Source organism: Papio anubis, chromosome 2 (assembly GCF_008728515.1).
Source record: "Papio anubis isolate 15944 chromosome 2, Panubis1.0, whole genome shotgun sequence".
NCBI classification, from domain to species: Eukaryota; Metazoa; Chordata; class Mammalia; order Primates; family Cercopithecidae; genus Papio; species Papio anubis.
This window is the reverse complement of record NC_044977.1, coordinates 179,142,081-179,163,112: the sequence shown is the minus strand read 5'-3', so window position 1 is coordinate 179,163,112 and position 21,032 is coordinate 179,142,081. Positions and strand designations below refer to the sequence as shown.

The window sequence follows — 21,032 nt, the reverse complement described above, 5'->3', positions numbered from 1 at the left end:
AGCCCAGGAGGCCAAAGCTGCAGTAAGCCGTGTTCGCGCCACTGCACTCCAGCCTGGGAGGCAGAGTGAGAACCTGTCCCAAAAAAACAAAATCAAAACAAAAAAAACAACCCCCAAACCAAAAAACAAAAACCTGAGGAAGAAAAGCCAGTGACTGATACTTTCTTAATCTCTCAAGGAAATGTCCGGTAGGAAAGGAGAAAGGAGTGAACAAATAGAATTTTTGGCTACTTTGTTATACAATGTAAAAGGCTTTTTTGGAACACCAAGGCACAAACTAAGGTTATTATTATTATTTTCTTAACTTTTTTTTTGAGACGGAATTTCACTCTTGTTGCCCAGGCTGGAGCGCAATGGCTTGATCTGGGCTCACCACAACCTCCGCCTCCTGGGTTCAAGTGATTCTCCTGTCTCAGCCTCCCCAGTAGACGGGATTACAGGCGCACGCCACCACGCCCGGCTAATTTTTGTATTTTTAGTAGAGATGGGGTTTCATCATATTGGTCAGGCTGGTCTGGAACTCCTGACCTCAGGCAATCCGCCCGCCTCGACCTCCCAAGTGCTGGGATTACAGGCGTGAGCAGAATTTTCATTCTAACAAGTTCCAGGTGAGTTGATACAGTGGCTCCAGGGACCGACCACATTTTGCTAACCTCTAGTTTAGAATTATTCAAAGAGCCCGTATATGATACGCGGACTTGATCTAGGGCGTTTAGGTTTAGTAATTAACAATTTCCCTCTTCTGCTCTCTCAAGGAAGCCAGAAAACAGGGAGACCATGATTCATGTCCAATCTCCAAGGCGCGTTATCAAGCTGCTGAAAGCGGGGCCTCCCGATTGCCGTTACAAAGGGTCCCCTCCCAGGCAAGACGCCTGCAAAACCCAGATAGTACTATCCTGGAGTCACGCGGCCGCGCGCAGCCTCCTAGCCGCCCCCACCCGCCCGGCTCGGCCACAGCGGGGCGGAGCGCGGGGCTGAGCAGGCGCGAGGGCTGGCTGCTGGGCGGACGAGGGGCGGTGCCAGGCCGCGGGTCCTTAGTCAAGTGACGCGGAGCGGCCGGCCTGGGCGCCGACTGCAGAGCCGGGAGGCTGGTGGTCATGCCGGGGTTCCTGGTTCGCATCCTCCCTCTGCTGTTGGCTCTGCTGCTTCTGGGCCCTACGCGCGGCTTGCGGGTAAGTCTGCGGGACTCGGGTACGGGGAGGCATTGCTAGGGGACAGGCTGGCGGGGAACCGGACTCGGGCCGCAGCCACCCGGGGTCCCGCAGGGCGGAGAGCCTGAGCCCCGAAGTGCCCCCCAGCAGGCAGGCGGCCGGCGGAACGCAGGCAGTGGACCGGCCTTCCCGTCGGGGGCGGGCCGGGCGGGGCGCGCGTCCTTCCAGGCAGCTCGGTCGCTTGTGCGTTCCGCTCCGGCTGCCCTCTGCGCTTGGACTCACTTCCCTATCTGTAACGAGGTGGTGAGACGAGGTGCGCCTAAAGATTTCCTTAGTTGGCTTTCCGGGAGGGGATTCCAAGTTGCGCGGGTTAGAGGGTGCCTCGGGTTCTGGTTTGGGGCGCCCTCGCTTTCCCAGTTCGTGCTCTGCGGAGCGCTCCGGAAGGAGAAAAATGGGGTCAGGAGAGGCCCCTGCTGTGGGAGCACTGGGTTATTTTCCCTCTGGGTGCTCGCCCTCTTCGTGCATCTTGTTGCCTTCTCACCACTCCCCGTCGCCTGCCCTTTGGCTCCGGTTTTTCTTCGTATTTGTGGGACCCTTTTCCTTCGGCGTTTGGGGGTCCAGGTTGCGTGGGGGAATAGGCAGGCTGCGGGGGGATCCCAGCATTGATGGGGGGAGGTCTGGCGAGGCGAATAGGTGAGGTGCGGGGCGTGCACGTTTGGTGGGAGAGTAAGGGCAGCTTCACTCGCTTCGTCTGAGCTGAGGCGACGGGCTTAGGGGGTTCCTAAGCGCTGCCTGGGGAGGTTTGCATCAGACCTGCGGAAAGGAGAGTGGATAGTTGCAAGCTGCTCCTCTGCACGTTCCGCGGACCAACTTTGGTTCCTTCAGGGTGTAGGTGGGCCGAGCCTGCAGCACGCTTTAAGAGCTGGTGGCATTTGACACAGTTGACTTGTAAGTTACACCCTTTAATAGGGCTTTCAATAACGCGCCTAGTGCAGAGAAAAGTGGTACATTTATCTACAACCAAGATTGAACATCTTAAGTATTTGGAAAACAGCTGCTGAAAATGTTTTCATTTTGGGAAAAAGCACAGATTATTTACTTTTCCCTCTTCACCCCGTCTGTGGTTCCCCTACCCCAGTATGTAGACAGAGTTCTTGTCCAGAAGGCCCGTAGGACCTTAGGAGTCAGAGTTAGCCAGCTGTGAGAACCACTGGGGAAGGTGGAACTGGGGCACAGTTCAGGAGAACAGTGGCAGGGTAAGGGGCTGGGGGAAAGGCAGATTTTAACCAGTATCTGGGAGTGGGGGTAGAGAGAGAGAGAAGGATTTATGAACCAGGAGCAGGTGGACAGGGTCAGTCTGTCTGATATAAGCTCATCAGTCTAGTGCAGCATCATTGGGTCAGGGTGGATGCCCTGTGGCTCCCATACCTGAGGCCCACACAGGGAGGCTGGCATCACCCCAGGAATTCTCATGTCAGGTGCCTAGGTGTCCCTCTTGGGCTCCTGTGCCCACAGCTGAAGAAAGATACTAGCAGTCTAGCTTTTCATTATCTCCTTGTTTACATTTCTTTACAGTCCAAGACATTCTCCTGCCTCAGCCTCCCAAGTAGCTGGGACTACAGGTGCCCGCCACCACACCCAACTAATTTTTTTTTTTTTTTTTTTTTTTTTTTTAGTAGAGACAGGGTTTCACTGTGTTAGCCAGGATGGTCTTGATCTCCTGACCTCGTGACCCAGCGGTTCTCAAATTTTAACTAAATTTTAGCTGTCCTAGAAATTAAGAGAATATTTTCTTCCTTTTTTTTTTTTTTTTGTGACAGAGCCTCACTCTTTCGCCCAGGCTGGAGTGCAGTGGCATGATCTTGGCTCACTGCAACTTCCACCTCCCAGGTTCAAGTGGTTCTCCTGCCTCAGCCTCCCGAGTAGCTGGGATTACATGTGCCCGCCACCATGCCTGGCTAATTTTTGAATTCTTAGTAGAAACAGGGTTTTACCATGTTGGCCAGGCTGGTCTTGAACTCCTGACCTCAGGTAATCTGTCTGCCTCGGTCTCCCAAAGTGCTGGGATTATAGGTGTGAGCCACTGTGCCCAGTCCTAGAGAATATTTTAAACTATTTGTTAAGAAATAATACATCATTATACATTAATAAACTATATATATTTGAAAAACAATAGTATTTCTCCCCAGATTTTAGGGTGAAGAGTTGCACTGTTTTACATTTCTGCAAATCTCTTTCAGTGTCTCTTAATAGAAGACAGTCAAAGTTTCATGTTTATTTCTGCATGAAATCTGTTGCCATATCACATGTCACATAGCCTCTGGAAAATTCCACCCTCAGGACAGAGTGAAAATGGAAAAGGCAGTAATGGCTTGGAATTATAATAAAAATAGTTTTGACTAATTGGACCCCTGAAGGGCTCAGCAGACCGCACTTTGAATACCGCTGATTTGGAACATTCTTATAAAACAAGTGCATGCTCACTGTAGAGAAACTTTAAACGTATAGAAAATGTGGTAAGAAAATGAAAACTGCCCATCATGTCACAATGCTGTGAGTTTCTTTTTGAATCATAAAGTATAGCTAGCAACTCACTGGTATTTGAGTGGCTTGGATTCAAGGTGGGTTGGGCAGATGTAAGTGGCCTTTGAGTTTTGAATGGGTACAAGGATGCTCTAATATCCCACAAAGCTGATGCTGGTTCCTGGTTGCAGGCGGAGTTGACCTGGAAACCTCTCCTTGGCCACTGTCCTTTCTAAGGAACTCATTTCCAGAGTCCACCAGCACAGAACTGGTGGGGGAGCCTCCTAGGAGCAGAGAAAATGGCCATCTTCAGGCAGCTGTCCCTAGGCGCGAAGGCCACCCTGGCTGCCGTCACTGTCTTCGTGTCCATGATCGCCTCCCGCTCATATCTGGCAGACAGCCTTGAGCTCAGGGCCTGGCGTTGGCTGCTTCGCTTGCAGCTTGCCCTGTTTGTCAACTCGCTCTTGCTCATTGGCTCCCTCTACATTTGGCGCAGCACAGTTAGCAACCTCTGCCACTCCCCAGCTGCGGAGTCAACCTGTTTTCAGCTTTGGAAGGTGGTGGTTCTGGCATTTCTGGCCCTGGCCCATTCCAGTTTCTTCACCATGTTCTTTTTAGTGGCCGAGGAGCCCTATCTCTTTTCCTTGGCAGCCTACTCCTGCCTGGGTGCTTACATCATCATGCTCTTCTTCCTCTGCATCCTCAGCGGCATGGAGCAGGCCTACCAGCTCTTGGCCTGGCGCAGTGGTAGGGTCGTGGGCAGCCTTGACAAGACAAGGAAGCTGGTGCTCAGGCCTGCCCTGGCAGTGGGAGTGACTGCTGTGCTCAGCGTGGCCGGGATTCTGAATGCTGCGCAGCCCCCGGCTGTGAAAACTGTGGAGGTGCCCATCCATCAGCTGCCCGCCTCAATGAACAACCTCAAGATCGTGCTCCTCTCAGACATTCACTTGGGCCCCACAGTGGGCAGGACCAAGATGGAGATGTTTGTGGGGATGGTGAATGTGCTGGAACCAGACGTCACCGTGATCGTGGGTGACCTCTCCGACTCGGAAGCCTCGGTCCTGCGGACGGCTGTCGCTCCTCTGGGCCAGCTTCATTCACGTCTCGGTGCCTACTTCGTCACAGGCAATCATGAGTACTACACGTCAGATGTCAGCAACTGGTTTGCACTTCTGGAATCCCTGCATGTCCAGCCTCTTCATAATGAGAACGTGAAGATTTCCGCCACACGGGCCCAACGTGGTGGTGGTGGTAGTGGCGGTGGGAGTGAGGATGAGGACTGGATCTGCTTGGCTGGGGTGGACGATATTGAAGCAGACATCCTGCACTACTCTGGCCATGGCATGGATCTTGACAAGGCCCTGGAGGGCTGCAGCCCAGACCATACAATCATCTTGCTAGCTCACCAGCCCCTGGCTGCCAAGAGAGCTCTCCAGGCTCGGCCAGATATTAACCTGATCCTTTCTGGGCACACACATGCTGGGCAGATCTTCCCCTTGAACGTAGCAGCCTATCTCCTGAATCCCTTCTTTGCTGGTCTCTACCAAGTGGCCCAGGCTACATTCGTATATGTCAGCCCGGGCACAGCCTACTACGGGATACCCATGAGGTTGGGTAGCAGGGCGGAGATCACAGAGCTCATCCTGCGGCGGTCTCCCTGAACCGGCCCTGCCCTGTGCACCTCTGCCCTGCCCTTGCCCTCAACCCTCCATCCTGCTTCAGAGTGGTTTGCCTGCTTTTCCCCTCCAGCCTTGCCCACCCAGCCTTGCCTACACACCCTTGGTCACAAGCCTGATTCAAACAGTGACTCCTGGTGGGGCTGCCTGGCATGTTCAGGCTGGTTTAACCGTTTCCTTGGCCGGTTGCTTTTTTTGATGCACTTGTGAGATCACTAAGGTCACATATATGAGCACTCCCCTCTATTTTCCAGGTGGTGTGGAGTGGGGACCTTCTCCTGCAGAGCTCCAAGGGATGAACCTCCCCTTGGGGTTGCTAGAAAGGAATACCTCTAGAAGGTGGGGCCGAGGAGGAGCAGGAGCATTTTTCTCTTGGTGTTTTAAAACTAAATTTAGGACTTAATTGGTTTCCAGAATCATTGATCCAGAGCCGTTCTGGGGAAGGGGCAGTGTTGCCAGGTAATTTGGGAGAACAGGCAAGATGGAAGGGCCCTCTGGCTGCTAGAGAAGAATATTTTCCTTTCCTCTGCTTCTATCAGGATCACCTCTATTGAGGGCATCAGCAAAATCTACTGGAATGCAAAGCTCCTCCTGTTCCAGGCCTTGAGGGATGCTATTTAACTGTCTGTGCTCCTGGGCCTTTGGGGGCAAGGTCGGGGGAGAAGAACGATGGGCGCCGTGGTCGGTGATGGTGGGAACGTGGCTGCTTAGGAATTCGGAAGGCTTTGCCTCCCTTGCCTCATTTTATACAACCCTTTGGGGAGCTAATTGGGGACAGGCTGCTTTTCCCTATTTAGAGATGAGGAAACCAAGGCAAAGAGAGATAGGGCACAGGCAATATGACAAGATGTGTAGGAGATTTGGGGCTAGAAACCAGGTCTTTTACCTCCCAGTAAAAGCGGTGCTTTTCCACCATGTGGTGATGAAGTAGCTGCATCTGTTGCAGGTGGTCTGTTGCAGGTGAGCGCGGGATTCAAATGCAGTTCACCAATTCACAGTGCAGAGAGAACGAACGAGGGCCTAGGACCCCATGCTCTTTCTAAGTGGTTTGCTTGAGGCTGATTTCAACTTACCCATACCGGCATGGACTGGAGCCTGGAAGGGAGTCAGCTAGTTTCAGTGTAGGATGTCTTACATTTGAAGAAGAGTCAGGAAACTGGAACCCTCCACCTCCGACCCCACGTTTGGGTTTGATTTTTCTGTGAGCAGCCGGGTTCACTCTGTCAGTGGGGGAGATGAGGCCTCCATGGGAGTGGCAGTGCTGTGTGCCTCTGGCAGGGCCTGCAGACTCCTCTCCCTGGGCCTGGCTGTGGAATGCAGAGACTGTTCTTCTGCTAGGTGGCTTCCAACCCACTTGCCTGACCCTATAAGAGCTGCCCTTGGGCTCTGGCCACGAAATGATAGGGCCATCCCCGCTGGCTTCTAGACCCATAGAAAAACCAGGCAGGGATTATGATGTCCAGAGTGACTCTGTTGGCCTGGCCCTTTTGCCAGAAGCAACAGATCCTTTGATCCTGAGATGGAGATAAGCACCTGTGTTAGAAAAGGCCTCACTGAGAAGACAGGGCTGGGCCAGTTTCCTGCTGGGTGATTTAGGCTTGTGATGGATAGTCTTCCTCCGATGGGGACTGAAGAAACTCGCTTTGACTGGAGAGGCTAACCCTGCTACTCACTCGTTGGACAGCAGTGGGTGGGTGACTTTCCCTTACTGAGCCTTGGTTTCCATCAACCCTAAAATGGGGATAATTATTGCATCTACCTCAAGATTGTTTTGTCAGGAGGGATCCATCAAGCCTTGTGCATGAGTTCCACATGGCACAGTGTGCACAGTGAACACTCAATGTTAATTTTTCAGCTTTCCAGTGGAGCTTGCTAAGGAACTGTGTTGGGCACAGGTGCCCGGAGGATTCATGAAGCAGCCAGTCCTGAGGAATGTGAGTGGGTAACGAGTTGCCTGCTGCTGGGGCCGGTGATGTGTCAAAGCAACTGCTGGGGGTTTGCCTTCCTCCCCTTGTGTGCATTCTGGCAGGCAAAGGGGGTTTCTTCCTTTCCTCCTTGTTCTCCTGGTGTATAGTGCGGTTCTGGGAGATCTGGAGACCACCCTTTTTGTTCCCAGGCAGCCACAGTATTGACAGTGGGCCATCCCATGCAGTTTAAAATGTATCTTTGAGTTGAAATGTTGGTGGTTTCCTTATTCTTTTCTCTCTTCCCTGTCCTTCCAAACTCACTTTTCTTGTGACCCGACTGCATTTTATGAATCATCCTTCCTCCCTTTCAGTTCTCGCTTTGGATTTCACCAGGTGGGCTCCATGGTGCCATTTCACTTCCACTGTTTGGTGCCACTGGTAATTTTGACTCACCTGTCGTGTGTTATTTCACTGATTTCTTGATTTTGCATCTTTCTTATCAGTGACCTGGGCTTGATGAAATTAGCTTTCATGAAGTCCTTTTTTTTGTTGTTTAATTTTGCATCCTTACCTCTTTTCTTTCTCTTGAATGCCATCATTGTCTGGTTTTATATACCCTTCATCCACTCTGAAGTCCTTGCTTGACTGATTGCTTTCTATTAGCAGAAAGAAAACAGGTCCATTCCATGTATCTGAGAAACAACATCAACACCCTGTTGTATCTGGTTTGTATTCCCTGGCTTGGCGGACATTTTTCCAGCAGAAATTTCTCCATCACTGTCCAGATTCTGGCCCTGGTGGGCAGGACTCCATGACACCTTTATTCCCTCTGTTCAACATTCTTAAACCATTGACCTTCTTTTGTTTGTTTGTTTGTGGCTGGGGGAGGTGGTGAGAAACATTACTTGAAGCTTGATCATTCTTTCAATTTCATTTGTTTCTTTATTTTTAATCTGTTAGATGCAAATTGAAATGCAATGCTTTTTGAAGATTAGCAATAGCATCTGTAGTATATGATGCTGTTACAAAATCTCAATAAATTAATCCTGCTTCCATTCCTACCAAATACCCATCCATGCTTTTTTTCCCCTCGTATTTTGTTTGGTTTGTTTTAAACTTTTCGTACATGTACCTATCTCCCAGCTTTCACAAGGATGACAAGACCATTCTGCCATCCTTTCTCGGCTACCCCTGCCCCACTTGTACTCTTTATTTTTTGGCTGGAGTATATTAAGGTAAATCATAGAAAACATAATGTTACCCCAAAACTACTTCAGTATGAATCCTTTTTCAAAAAGCATACCTATAATGTCATTATCATATCCAGTGAAATTAACAGTGATTCTTGAATATCATCTAACAGCTAGTTAGGAGATTTGGGGCTAGTAGCCAGATTTTCGACCTCTTTAAAGAAGTGTTCTTTCCACTGTCTGAGTATTAAGTAGCTGTATCTGTCACAAATGAGTATAGGATTCAAATGCAATTAATTGTGTGAAGAGTTAGTGTTTAGTTTTTCCTGATTATCTCAATTATATTTTTTATTGTGGCAAAAAATTGACTATCTTAACCATTTTTTTTGTTTGTTCTTTTTGTTGTTGTTGTTGATCTTAACCATTTTTAAGTGAACAGTTCAACAGTGTTAAGTGTATTCACATTGTTGTGAAATTGATCTATTTGATCTGTAGAACTTTTTCATCTTGCAACTCTATACCCATTGAGCAACAAGGCTCCATTTCCCCCTTCCTCCAACCCCTGGTGACCACAGTTCTATTTTCTGTTTCTATGGCTTTGACTACTTTAGATACCTCATAGAAGTGAAATCATGCAGTTTTTGTCTTTTTGTGGCGGGCTTGTTTCAGTTAGTATAATGACCTTAAGGTTGTGGCACGTGACTGGATTTCTATTCTTTTTAAGTCTGGACCACAGTAATATTCTGTTGTATTTTTATGCCACATTTTGTTTATCCATGTTGAGCATGTTTTCATGGGCTTGTTGGCCACTTGTAACCTTCTTTGGAGAAATGTCTATTCAAGTCCTTTGCCTATCTTTAAATCAGATTATTTAATTTATTGTTGTAGAGATGTAGGAGTTCTTTATGTATTCTGGATATTAACCCCTTATCAGATATGTAATTTGCAGATATTTTCTTCAGTTCTGTACATTGCCTTTTCACTTATTGTGACCTTTGATGCACAGAGTTTTAAAGTCTGATGTAGGCCCATTTCTCTATTTTCACTTTTGTGTTTGTGCTTTTGGCATCATATCCAAAAAATCATTGCCAAATTCAATATCATGTAGCTTTTTTTCCCATGTTTTCTTCTAGGAGTGTTATAGTTTCGGGTCTTATGTTTAGGTCTTTAACCCATATTGAATTAATTTTTGTGTATGGTATAAGATAAGGGTCCAACTTCATTCTCTTGCATGTGAATATCCAGATTTCCCAGCACTGTTTTCTGAAGAAATTGTCCTTTTCTCATCAAGAGGTCTTGGCATCTTTGTTGAAAATCATTTGACCATATACACAAGGGTTTATTTCTGTGTGTTCTATTCTCTTTCATTGCCCTATTTGTCTGTCTTTATGCCGTTACCATGTTATTTTGATTACTACAGCTTTGTTTTGAAATCAGGAGGTATGAGTCTTTCAACTTTGCTCTTCTTTTTCAAGACTGTTTTGTCTATTTGGTGTCTGTTTAGATTCTGTATGAATTTTAGGATACATTTTTCTATTTCTACAAGAAATGCTATTGGGATTTTTATAGGGATTGTGTTGAATCTGTAAATCACTTTGGGTAGTATGAACATCTTAACAATATGAATCTTCTACTCCATGAACATAGGATGTTTTTTCCATTTGTTTGTATCTTTAATTTCTTTTAACAGTGTTTTGTAGTTTTCAGTGTCGTCTTTCACCTTAGTTAGGCCTATTTCTAAGTATTTTATTCTTTTTGATGCTTTTTTAAATGGAATTTTTTAAAATTCCATTTAGGATTGTTCATTTTTAGTGTATAGAGATGCAACTGATTTTGGTGTGTTGCTTTTGTATCCTGCAACTTTGCTGAATTCATTTATTAGTTCTAACAGTGTTGTGTGTGTGTGTGTGTGTGTGTGTGTGTAATCTTTAGGGTTTCCTTCATCTAAGATTATGTCATCCGCAAACAGATCATTTTACATCTCCTTTCTAATTTGAATGCCTTTTATTTCTAGTTGCTCTGACTAGGACTTCCAAAACTATTTGAGTAGACGTGGCAAAAGCAGACATCTTGTCTTGTTCCTGATCTTAGAGGAAAAGCTTGCAGTCTTTCACTATTGAGTATGATGTTAGCTGTGGGCTTTTCACATGTGGACTTTATGATGTGGAGGTAGTTTTCTTCTATTTTGCATTTGTTGAGTTGTTGGGTTTTTTTAAATCATGAAAGGGTGTTGAATCTTGTCATGCTTTCTCTGCCTCAATTTAGATTATCATGTGGTTTTTGCCCTTTATTCTGTTAATTTGGTGTATTACATTGATTGATTTTTATATGTTAAACCATTCTTGCATTTTAGGAATAAATCCCACTTGATCATAGTATATAATCCTTTTAATGCATTGTTGAATTCAGTTTGCTAGTATTTTGTTGAGGATTTTTATATCAATATTCACTAGGAATATTATCATACTGTAGTTTTCTTGTAATGTATTTGTCTGGCTTTAGTATTAGGATAATATTGGTCTCATAGAATAAATTTGGAAATGTTCCTTCTCTTCAACTTTTGTAAGAGTTTCAGGAGGATTGGTATTAATTCTTCTTTAAATGTTTGGTAGAATTCTCCAGTGAAGCCATCTGGTTCTAGGTTTTTCTTTGAGGGGTGTCTGTGTGTGTGTGTGTGTGTGTGTGTGTGCACGCGCACGCGCATACATGCTGACACGTAGTCTTGCTCTGTCGCCCAGGCTGGAGTGCAGAGGCATGATCTTGGCTCACTGCAACCTCCGCCTCCCGGGCTCAAGCGATTCTCCTTCCTCAGCCTCCCAAGTGGCTAGGACCACAGGCACGCGCCACCACGCTCGGCTAATTTTTGTATTTTTAGTAGAGACGGGTTTTCACCATGTTGGCCAGGCTGGTTTCAAACTCCTACCTCAAATGATCTGGCCGTCTCCACCTCCCAAAGTGCTGGGATTACAGACGGGAGACACTGTGCCCAGCCTCTTTGAGGTTTTTGATTACTGATTCAATCTTTTTAATAGCTATTAGTCTGTACAGATTTTCTGTTTCTTCATGATTCAGTCTTGGTGGGCTGGGTGTGTCTAGAAATTTATCCATATCTCCTAGGTTATCCAATTTGTTGGCATACAGTTGTTCATGCTATTCTCTTACAATCCTTTATTTCTGTGGCATCAGTTATAATGCCCTCTCTTCATTTCTGATTTATTTATATATATGTATTTTTAAATCTAGTTACGTTTCTCAATTTTGCTGATTTTTTTTTTCAAAAACCAACTCGTTTTTTTTTTTCCTACTATCTTTCTATTCTCTTTTGTTTATTTCTGCTCTAATCTTTTACTGTCTTTTGCTAGCTTTGGGTTTTTGTGGGGTTTTTTTTTCTCTTCTTCTTATGGAATTGTCTTTTTATAGTTATTTTGTTTGAAACAGGAATGAAAAATAGGTCTATATTTTGCCTGTGGTATGTTTCTTCAGTTTCCTTAAGTCTATAACATCCCCCTTTCCTTATTTTATGCCATTTATTTGTTCAAGTTATCTGGGTCGTATGTCTTAAAATTTTATGCATTTTGGATTTTGCTGTCATTTAACATGTTCATATTTTCTGTGAGTTCGTAGAGCTAAAGCTCTCTAAAGGTTAGAGCTACAGGCTGGATAGATTCAGGTTCAACCTTTTCCCTTTTTGGGTAGGAAGACCATTGCTTCAGTGATGCTAAGATTGACCTGTCAGCCCAGGTGTTGTCAGCTTGATCGCTCCACTAGAAAATTCCTCATTATCTTTCCATTTAATGTTTCAGCAGTCATTGGTGATTGTTGCGTAATGTCATTATTTCACTAAAGATTGCAAAATGATGATTCGTAAAATTCCACCCTTTTTTTTCCTGCATTTACTAGCTATGGATCCTTTACAAAGAACCTCCTCATCAATTGTGTGGTTACTCTGAAAAAGCCTATAACAAAGGCAAGACAGATACTAGATTATTTCACTTGATTCCTTAGTTTATAGCATAATGAGCTGATACCACAGCAACCTCCAAGAATGACCAATAAGCTTTTCTTCTGAGTGGGTGAAAATATTGTTAGGAATTTAGATATTTAGATACTTTATATGTCTGATGCTTTTTAGTTCATCAAAGTGTTACATCTTTTAATACTCAAAATAGCCCATCTTTAGCCAGTTGGGACCTTTTCATTTTTCATTTTTTACTTTTTAGAGTCATGGTCTTGCTCTGTTGTTCAGTCTGGAGTGCAGTGGTGTGACTATAACTCACTGCACTCTCAATTTCCTGGGCTCAAGCGATGCACTCACTTTGGCCTCCAAGTAGCTAGGACTACAGGCACGCACCACCACACCTGGCTCTTTTTTTTTTTTTTTTTTTTTCTTTTTTTGGTAGAGACAAAGTCTCTCTGTGTTGCCCAGGCTGGTCTCAAACTCCTGGCCTCAAGCAGTCCTCAGCCTCCTGAAATGCTGGGATTACTGGTGTGAACCTGTAATCAGCCTCACAAAATGCTGGGATTACAGGTGTGAACCACTGCACTTGAGCTGGTTGGAGCCCTGTCATCTTGTTGTTTTGATGAGACCCTAGTAGTTTTTTGTTTTTTGTTTTTTTTTTAATAGTTCTAGCGCTGTTTTGTACATCTTATGCCACAGACTTGGATTAACTAATTTGTTGAAGAAGCAGTTCTGGTTACTTTTAGTGGGAAATGTTTGCAGACCACAATTTAGGCACTATATGGGTCAGATTGCTTAGATTAGATTGCTGCCTGCTGATATCATTTCCAAACTCTGTCTGTGGGTATTGCTAGGAAATGCAATACTTTTTTAGGGAGAAAAAACCAAATCATAAATGTGTACTAGTATTTCCAATTCAAATGAGAGATTGTGGATTTTATTGTTTTTTAATGAACTATATTTTTTAGAGTAGTTTTAGCCTTATAGCAAAATTAAGGGGAAGGTACAGAGATTTTCCTGTATCTCTTGATTATGGGGTTCTTAATTTTGTTTGGTTTTATGTTTGTTTCTCTCTCTCTCTCTCTTTTTTTTTTTTTGAAACAGAGTCTTGCTCTGTCACTCTGATTGGACTGCAGTGGCGCCATCACTACTCACTGCAGCCTCAACTATTCTGGGCTCAAGCAATCCTCCCACCTCAGCCTCCCAAGTAGGTGGGACCACAGGCGTGTGCCACCATACCCAGCTAACTTTTATTTATTTTTTATAGAGATGGGATCTCATTTTGTTGCCCAGGCTGGAACTTCTGGGGTCAAGCCGTCCGCCCACCTCAGCCTCCCAAAGTGCTAGGATTACAGGCATGAGCCACTGCACCCAGCCTGTTTCTCTTTTATACTGAAAATTTTGGTTCTTAGTAACCTAATGTAGTTACTTAGTTTTTTTATCTTACTACATATATAACAGAACCAAAATAGTAATGTCAATGTGGTTATTAAGATGAAGTCTACTGAATGCAGTTTGCTTTTGTTTTCTCCCTGAATGCAATTTAAGCTGTATTTTTATCCTTAGGCCAAATATGGTCAATGTAGTGTGGAAAGTTAGGTCTGTATGTTTTTAATTTTAAAGAAATTATATATTTTTAAATTTAATTTTTATTTTTTTAAACTGCGCATTTACCTTTTCTCTGAGATGAGGAGGCACATATTTTAAATCTGTGCATGTCCAGAGTCCGTGAGGATTGGGAATCAGTCCAAAGCTGTGCTCACTTCTCCTCCTCTTCCACTGTGATTTGCCTTCTTTATCCAGTCTTTTGGAATGCTGAACAAAAATGTTTTTGGCACAAGACAGGCATGAAAAAATAAAGTTAATAAAAATTGAAAGCATAAGCTACAGCAGATTATCCACAGATTCCTCCATCTCCATATAGATTATCACCATTGCTTGCACCTGTTTTCCTTCTCCAGCCTATCTGATGGAATGGTGCTTCCATGACGTGTGGTGTTTGGAAGGCTCTTAGCTCTGACATAATCAGAGTTTGACCCATAGTCACCTGAAACATTTCTTCTCTTTCTCTATGTTCTATGAACTGAGGGGTCTGAGAAGTCCGTGGTATGCAAATAGCCTTCCAGCCCATTCCGTCTCCCCTTGCCTCTATCCATGTTCCCTCAGCCCCAGGGTGCTTGCAGGCTAAGAGGACTGGGTCTCTGCCATCCTGGAGCTGAACAGCTCGTGTCAGGAATCCCCCAGGCCCTTGAGTCTCGAGGGTGAGTTGTAGGGGTGTGTAGGGTGCTAGGGACTGAGATCTGCTGAGTAGGTGCTTACCAGAGTTACACTGAGGGACCTGAAGACAGATCATCTTCACATAATCAGCATGACCCAGAATCTGCGATGTCACTGGGCTTCTTTTATTTCTTTAGTCAAGGAATGTGCACAAGTAATACAAATATAATTATTTTTAATGCCAGGGATTAGGGAACTTGGGGGGTGTTCACATTACCTGATGATGTCAATATTGTGTTTTGTTTAATTTTTGTTTTAAAAGAGATGCTTATTTATTACTGAAATAATCTAACCTGAATAAATAACTTTTTAAAAATTACATTGGCCAGTATTAGGTTCCTGGTATGTATTTGGTGTTTTGTTTGTACTGCTGGGTTTTTTTCCCCTCCAGTATTGGATGTGTTAATGGGGGGCCTTAAGAAGTTATGAATTTTGGTTTGTTCAGAATTGCTTTTTATAAGTTTTCTGTGACCTCATGCACTAAATACTGATGCTTCCACACTTCTGCAAGTATGAAATAAAAGTATGTGTCTTCAGTATTGCATTCCTGCGCCAATTCATTTAGAAGGATAGAATTTGCACTCAGGTCAAATCTTGCATTATTTGCATTTGGGGGGAATACACTATGAAGGCAGTTTTCTCTCTCTCTGTCTCCTTTTTCCTCCTCCTTTCCTTCTTTCTTCCTCCTATTCCCACTTTTTTTTTTTTTTTTTTTTTGAGATGGAGTTTTGCTCTTGTTGCCCAGGCTGGAGTGCAGTGGTGTGATCTTGGCATCCTGCAACCTCTGCCTCCCGGGTTCAAGGGATTCTCCTGCCTCAGCCTCCAAGTAGCTGGGATTATAGGCATGGGCCACCACACCCAGCTAATTTTTGTATTTTTAGTATAGATGAGGTTTGCCATGTTCATCAGGCTGGTCTCGAACTCCCGACCTCAGGTGATCCACCTGCCTCCGCCTCTCAAAGTTCTGGGATTACGGAAGTGAGCCACCGCACCTGGCCTATTCCCACTTTTTTTGATCGCCTTCTGTCAGTGGTGCCACAGCTCAGAGGAAGCTCAAAGGAAGCTGGCTCTTTAGGTGGGATCTTCTTAGGTCCGTAACTTCTGAGAGGGGTCACCTTGAGTCCATGAAGTGGACTGTCCCTGTTTACTTTAGTTGTGACAGTCAACAATGATGAGCTGTCTTTTAACTGATACTGCTTCTGCAGCTGTTCATCTCAATCCCCTCTCTGCGGCTTTTCTAGGTTTTTGTTTCAGAGACATGTCCCCTGCTCACCTGGTTCAAATAACATGGTGGTGTTCGTGTCTCAGACCATGACGGTCCATGAATGCACAGACAGTCCAGGTCTCGTGTGATACAGCAGGGCAGTGGACACAGCCCCAGGCAAGAGGGAGAATATACTGCTGTCCTGCCCACTCACGAACTGTTTTCAATCCTCTTTATCAGTAGGATTTGAAAAGATTAGAACATTAATTGCAAACCAAATATCAGAGGCTGTGTTGTTCTGTCCCAGTGGTAATCCCACACCCACGCGGTAGCTGCTGTTGGAGCTACTACTCAGTTAATTACGTGGCCACCGTCATGTACCATGATCTGTTTTTTCTGGCAGAGGCTCACAGGCAATTTGAATGAACATGATGGAAATGATCTTTAAGTCTTTGTGGAGGGGGCACTCATAGCTACAATTCCCAGAGGATTGTGGTCTTGCTTCAGATTTATCTTGAGTGGGAGTGGGGAGTGGGCAGTTCCAGAGCTTCCCCTTGATCCATGGTGGCTCCTACTCATGATGAGGGTTCTGCAGGCCATTATGTAAAACCATCCCACTTTGAGCTCAGAGCCAGGGAAATAACCGTGTGACGGATCCTCTGATTTGTTGGACTCTCTGTGAAAAGGACTGGGGCCAAGGCTCCCTTTATCCCTGGCCTCCCTAAGAGTGATAAGGGAGAGTGATGGCATTTCAGGTTCCCTGGTGCTACCATGTCAGTTCACACTGTATCCAACAGTCCTCAGAAGGGGGTGGCCTTGGGGTGCCCCTTTTCTTAGGACACAGTTACCCTGAATCTTGTTGGGAAGGACTGGAGGAATATTCACTGTGTGGACTTGGGGTGGTGTTATAGGGGCCTTCCTCAAGGGGATCCATCCAGCCTTTCCTTCAGTCAAATTTTGTTGACTGTATGTTGGAGAACTGGCTCAAAGCTGGGAATTGGATGTAGGAATCTCAATTTTCCATGCAGTTGTTGACATCAGCCTTTTGCTCACAAGTTTTTAAATATGTCAAGCAGTACTCTTGCCGATTGCCTGGCCATCTCACCCCACAGAAATGTGTGGCTTATGAGCCACTGGGTAAGGTCACTCCTGGTCCGCAGGTCAGCACACCCTGGTTGCCACTGTGACCTTGCTGGTCGTTGTGGTAATTGTGCCTTCCTGCTTCTGATGGTTAAGCGGTCCCACGTTGGTTATGCCAGAAGCTCATCATCCCCAGTGACACTAGAGCGTCCCTTGCCATGGCAGCATCCCCCGTCATTCTTGCCTCCAGAGGATGGGCTTCCCAAGCATGCCAGGGCCCTCCTCACCAGTGCCTGCCTTCCTGAAGGGAGAGTTCTCTGGGCTCTCCTGGGGAATAGAGCCAGGTAGTGGGGTCTCTGGTCATCCTTTCTACATTCCCACCTCTTGAGCCATTCCATACCTTTCTCAGGATGCAGTCCTGGCATCCTCACCCCATTTCCTGTTAACCAGTGTCATGTCTAGGTTCCAAGGATCCTCCCAACAGCATAGAGACTGGGCTCTTACCAATAGAATATGGGTCATGGGAGAACACACCCTACCAGTAACTTCCCCGTATCTGGCCTGGGATTTTCCCCCTCAAGATCCATTCTCAGTGACTCCCATGGTTAGGTCTTACTTTTCTGGCCGGAGATGTGAGTCTCTTTAAACACTGCCACAGAAGCCTCTGACATTCATAGGATGCCCTGAGTGGATGGCTCACCTGAGCCCATCAAACAGTCACTGTCTTCAAAGCTTCCAAATCACTTAATAAAAGCCAGCTAACCTCACACTCTTTTCAATGACCAGTAACCCCCACCTCTTCCCCGCTCCAGGGGTGGAGCCAGTGCAGATACCAACTGCTCCCCTTCTCTCCATGCCTCCTCCCGGTCCTGCATAGTTGAGGGACTTGGTATTTGTCTTTGAGGCGTTACTACGCCCCTTAGCACCAGCTATAGGGTTCTTGCTATTTGACATTCATGAGACAACAAGGTACAGACTCACATCCTGATGATCTGCTCTTGAGGCCACTCCTGGTACCAATTGTCATACTTTGGGTCCCTCTAGAAGCAGAACAATGGGTGCAGGTGGTTTGAGAAGTGATCCAAGAGCATAGGAGCGAGGGATAGGTGGAAAGAAGGGACAGCCTGGGTCAGAATGTATATCGGGGTTATCACTCTGGGAACCGGGACATGATTCTTCTAAGACTTCTGAAAAGTGCGCAAAGTGTCTCCAGAATTATTTGCCTAAAAGACAAGAGAATGCAGTTCTCCACCCTCTTTATCCCTCATTGGCTGAAGGTTGCCCCCAGGGGCATGGACTACCCAGTGCCCCTGGACTTCTGGGCTGAACCCGTTCCCCCAGTGTTGGGGCAGGAAGGCAAAAAGACTTGAGATCTGAGTGTGAGTTGAGACAATCAGCACAAAGCATACTGAGCTGGCACAAGACCATTCACAGAGCTACAGCTGATGTAGGCATGTTTTTAAAACCCTTTTCAAGGCCAGGCGTGGTGGCTCACGTCTGTAATCCCAGCACTTTGGGAGGCCGAGGCGGGCGGATCACCTGAGGTCAGGAGCCCGAGACCAGCCTGGCCAACGTGGTGAAACCCTGTCTCTACTAAAAGTACAAAAATTAGCCAGGCGTGGGGGTGGGAGGCTGGGACAGGAGAATCGCTTGAACCGGGGAGGCGGAGATTGCAGTGAGCTGAGACTGCGCCATTGCACTCCAGCCTGGGCCACAAGAGTGAAACTCTATCTCAAAAAAAAAAAACCCAAAAAACCAAAAAAACAGCTTTCAGGCTGGGCACGGTGGCTCATGCCTGTAATCCCACAACTTTGGGATTGTGAGGTGGGAGGATTGCTTGAGGCTAGCCATTGGAGACCAGCCTGGGCAACATAGTGAGATCCTGTCTGTCTCTACAGAAAATTTGAAAATTATTAGCTGAGCATGGTGGCACGCCCCTGTCGTCCCAGCTACTTGGGGACTGAGGTGGGAGGATCACTTGAGCCTAGGAGGTCAAGGCTGCAGTGAGCCATGATCATGCTGCTGCATTCCAGCCAGAGCAACTGAGCAAGAAAGACCCTGTCTCAAAAACAAAAAACTCTCCTCCTCTGCCTTCACCGTATATCCATCAGAGACCATTTCACAATGGCAAGGGCTGCATACTCTCTGGAGCTGCATACGTTTGATCATGTATGTGTATTTGTATATATACAAACATACATGTACAATACACATACAGTATAAACCATAATTCATTTTATCAGTCTGCATTTTTATTTGTGTCAACATTTTGCTAGGAAAAATATTCAGAGAGAGTTGAAAAATTATACCGTTAACATATTACTGTCAGTCTATCCCTCCATCTATCAATTCATCTTATTTTTTGGATGCATTTCAAAATAAGTTGCAGATATCAGTGCCCTCCTCTTGCTAAAATAAATACTTCAGCAGGCATATCATTAACTAGCAGTCAGTGTTTGTTAATAGCCCCTTTTTCCCCCAAGATAAAATTTACATACAATGAAATGCACGTATCTTAAATGTACCATTTGATGAGTTTTAACAAATGCCTACACCTGCATAATCCAAAACCCTTATCTAGCTATAGAACATTACCATTACCCCAGAAAGTTCCCTCATGTCCCTTCCCAGGCAATACCTGCCTCCACTCTCCCAGAGTTAACTATTCTGATTTTTTTCTCCCACCATGGATTAGATTTGCCTTTCCCAGGACTTCATATAAATAGGTTCATGCAGTATGAACCCAATTGTGTAAGGCTTCTTTCGCTCAACATTTTTGAGATTTATGTACATTATTACAAATACCAGTAGTTGTTCTTTTTTATTGCTGAGTAGTAGTCCATCATATACATATGCCGTAGTTTGCTGAGGCAGGAGAATCACTTGAACCCAGGAGTTCAAGACTGCAACAAGATGTGATTGAGCCATTGCACTCCAGCCTGGGTGACGGAGCAAGACCCTGTATCCAAAAAATCTTTAAAAATTATAATAATAAATAAAAAGATAAAAATAAAAGAATTAGGATCCAAACCAGGTTCACACTGACCTAATGAATATCGTATCATGTCATATTACAAATATCATATCATACCTTATTACACATACCATATCACATATAATGATCTAATGCAATCATTAGGCCATTATTCCTCTGAAGTTCTTTCATTTCTAAATAATACTCCCTTTCTTTCTTTTGATACCATTGATTTGTTGGAACAACTGAATCATTGGACTTTTAAAATGTCCCACGTTTTGGATTTGGCTTATTGCTTCCTTATGGTATTGTTAGATTTGGGTTCAGTTGTGATTTTGATTCAATAATGAGGACCACTTTCTAGGTGAGACTGTACTTCGTGTTAAATCATAACATGACAGACATAATGTCTGGCTATTCCACTTTTATTGAGGCTGAAATTGAGCAGATGGAGCACCAAAAATATGCCCAGTCCTTCACACAATTTCCATCAGTGTTTCTAATGGTTTTAGCATCTATTGATGATTATAGCTTAAATCCATTTCATTAAGTGTTGGGAAAGAGGTGTTTTTCAGATGCTTTTATTCCTTCTGCATTTATTATTATTTTGAGACAGGGTCTCTCTCTGTCACCTGGCTGAAGTGCAGTGGCACCATTAAGTCTCACCATCACCTTGACTTCCTAGGCTCAAGCAATCTTCCCGCCTCAGCCTCCTGAGTAGCTAAGACTACCGGTGCCTGCCACCACACCTGGCTAATTGTTTGTTTGTTTATTTATTTTAAACAAGAAATTTAAACAACAAGCTTCTTGACTTGAAGAAAAAACTATCTAGGATTCCTTTTTTTTTAGACTAATTTATCCCTACTTAAAGACAAACTGTCCTACATGTAACAGCTATGTACAATGAAGTTATAAAATTGTTCTTGGTTTTACAATGATAAATGAAAAACATTAACATTCTACAATTGAACAAGGTATGCAAAATTTTTATATTTTTTTTTTTGTTAAAACAGCCAAATAACTTACTGAAATATAAAGATAAGAGTGGAATGAGCATGCCACTAATGAAGAAAAGGAGGTATTTTAACAGAA

General features: G+C 44.9%; 2 protein-coding genes across 3 annotated transcripts in view; both read left to right on the top strand.

The window, feature by feature from the left end:
- Positions 1-957: 957 nt before the first annotated feature.
- GLB1 (galactosidase beta 1) overlaps positions 958-21,032 on the top strand; it is a 110,466-nt gene continuing 90,391 nt past the window's right edge. Inside the window, 1 exon segment of the mRNA XM_017956010.2 lies at positions 958-1,172. Within this exon segment, the coding sequence (XP_017811499.1) occupies positions 1,098-1,172 (75 nt within the window). The 5' untranslated portion in view covers positions 958-1,097.
- TMPPE (transmembrane protein with metallophosphoesterase domain) lies at positions 1,068-8,329 on the top strand. Of its 2 annotated transcripts, none has more exons than XM_009201862.4 (2): positions 1,068-1,172; positions 3,866-8,329. In XM_009201862.4, exon 2 carries the CDS (start codon positions 3,974-3,976, stop codon positions 5,333-5,335), a length of 1,362 nt encoding a protein of 453 aa, XP_009200126.1. In that variant the 5' UTR covers positions 1,068-1,172; positions 3,866-3,973; the 3' UTR covers positions 5,336-8,329. The 2 variants fall into 2 exon arrangements, with proteins under 2 accessions (XP_009200126.1, XP_003895279.1); XM_003895230.5 differs by lacking the exon at positions 1,068-1,172 and adding an exon at positions 1,212-1,464.

What these genes read in the sequence shown, in the direction of transcription:
- TMPPE (XM_009201862.4), top strand. Translation starts at nt 3,974, where the DNA reads ATGGCCATCTTCAGGCAGCTGTCCCTAGGCGCGAAGGCCACCCTGGCT.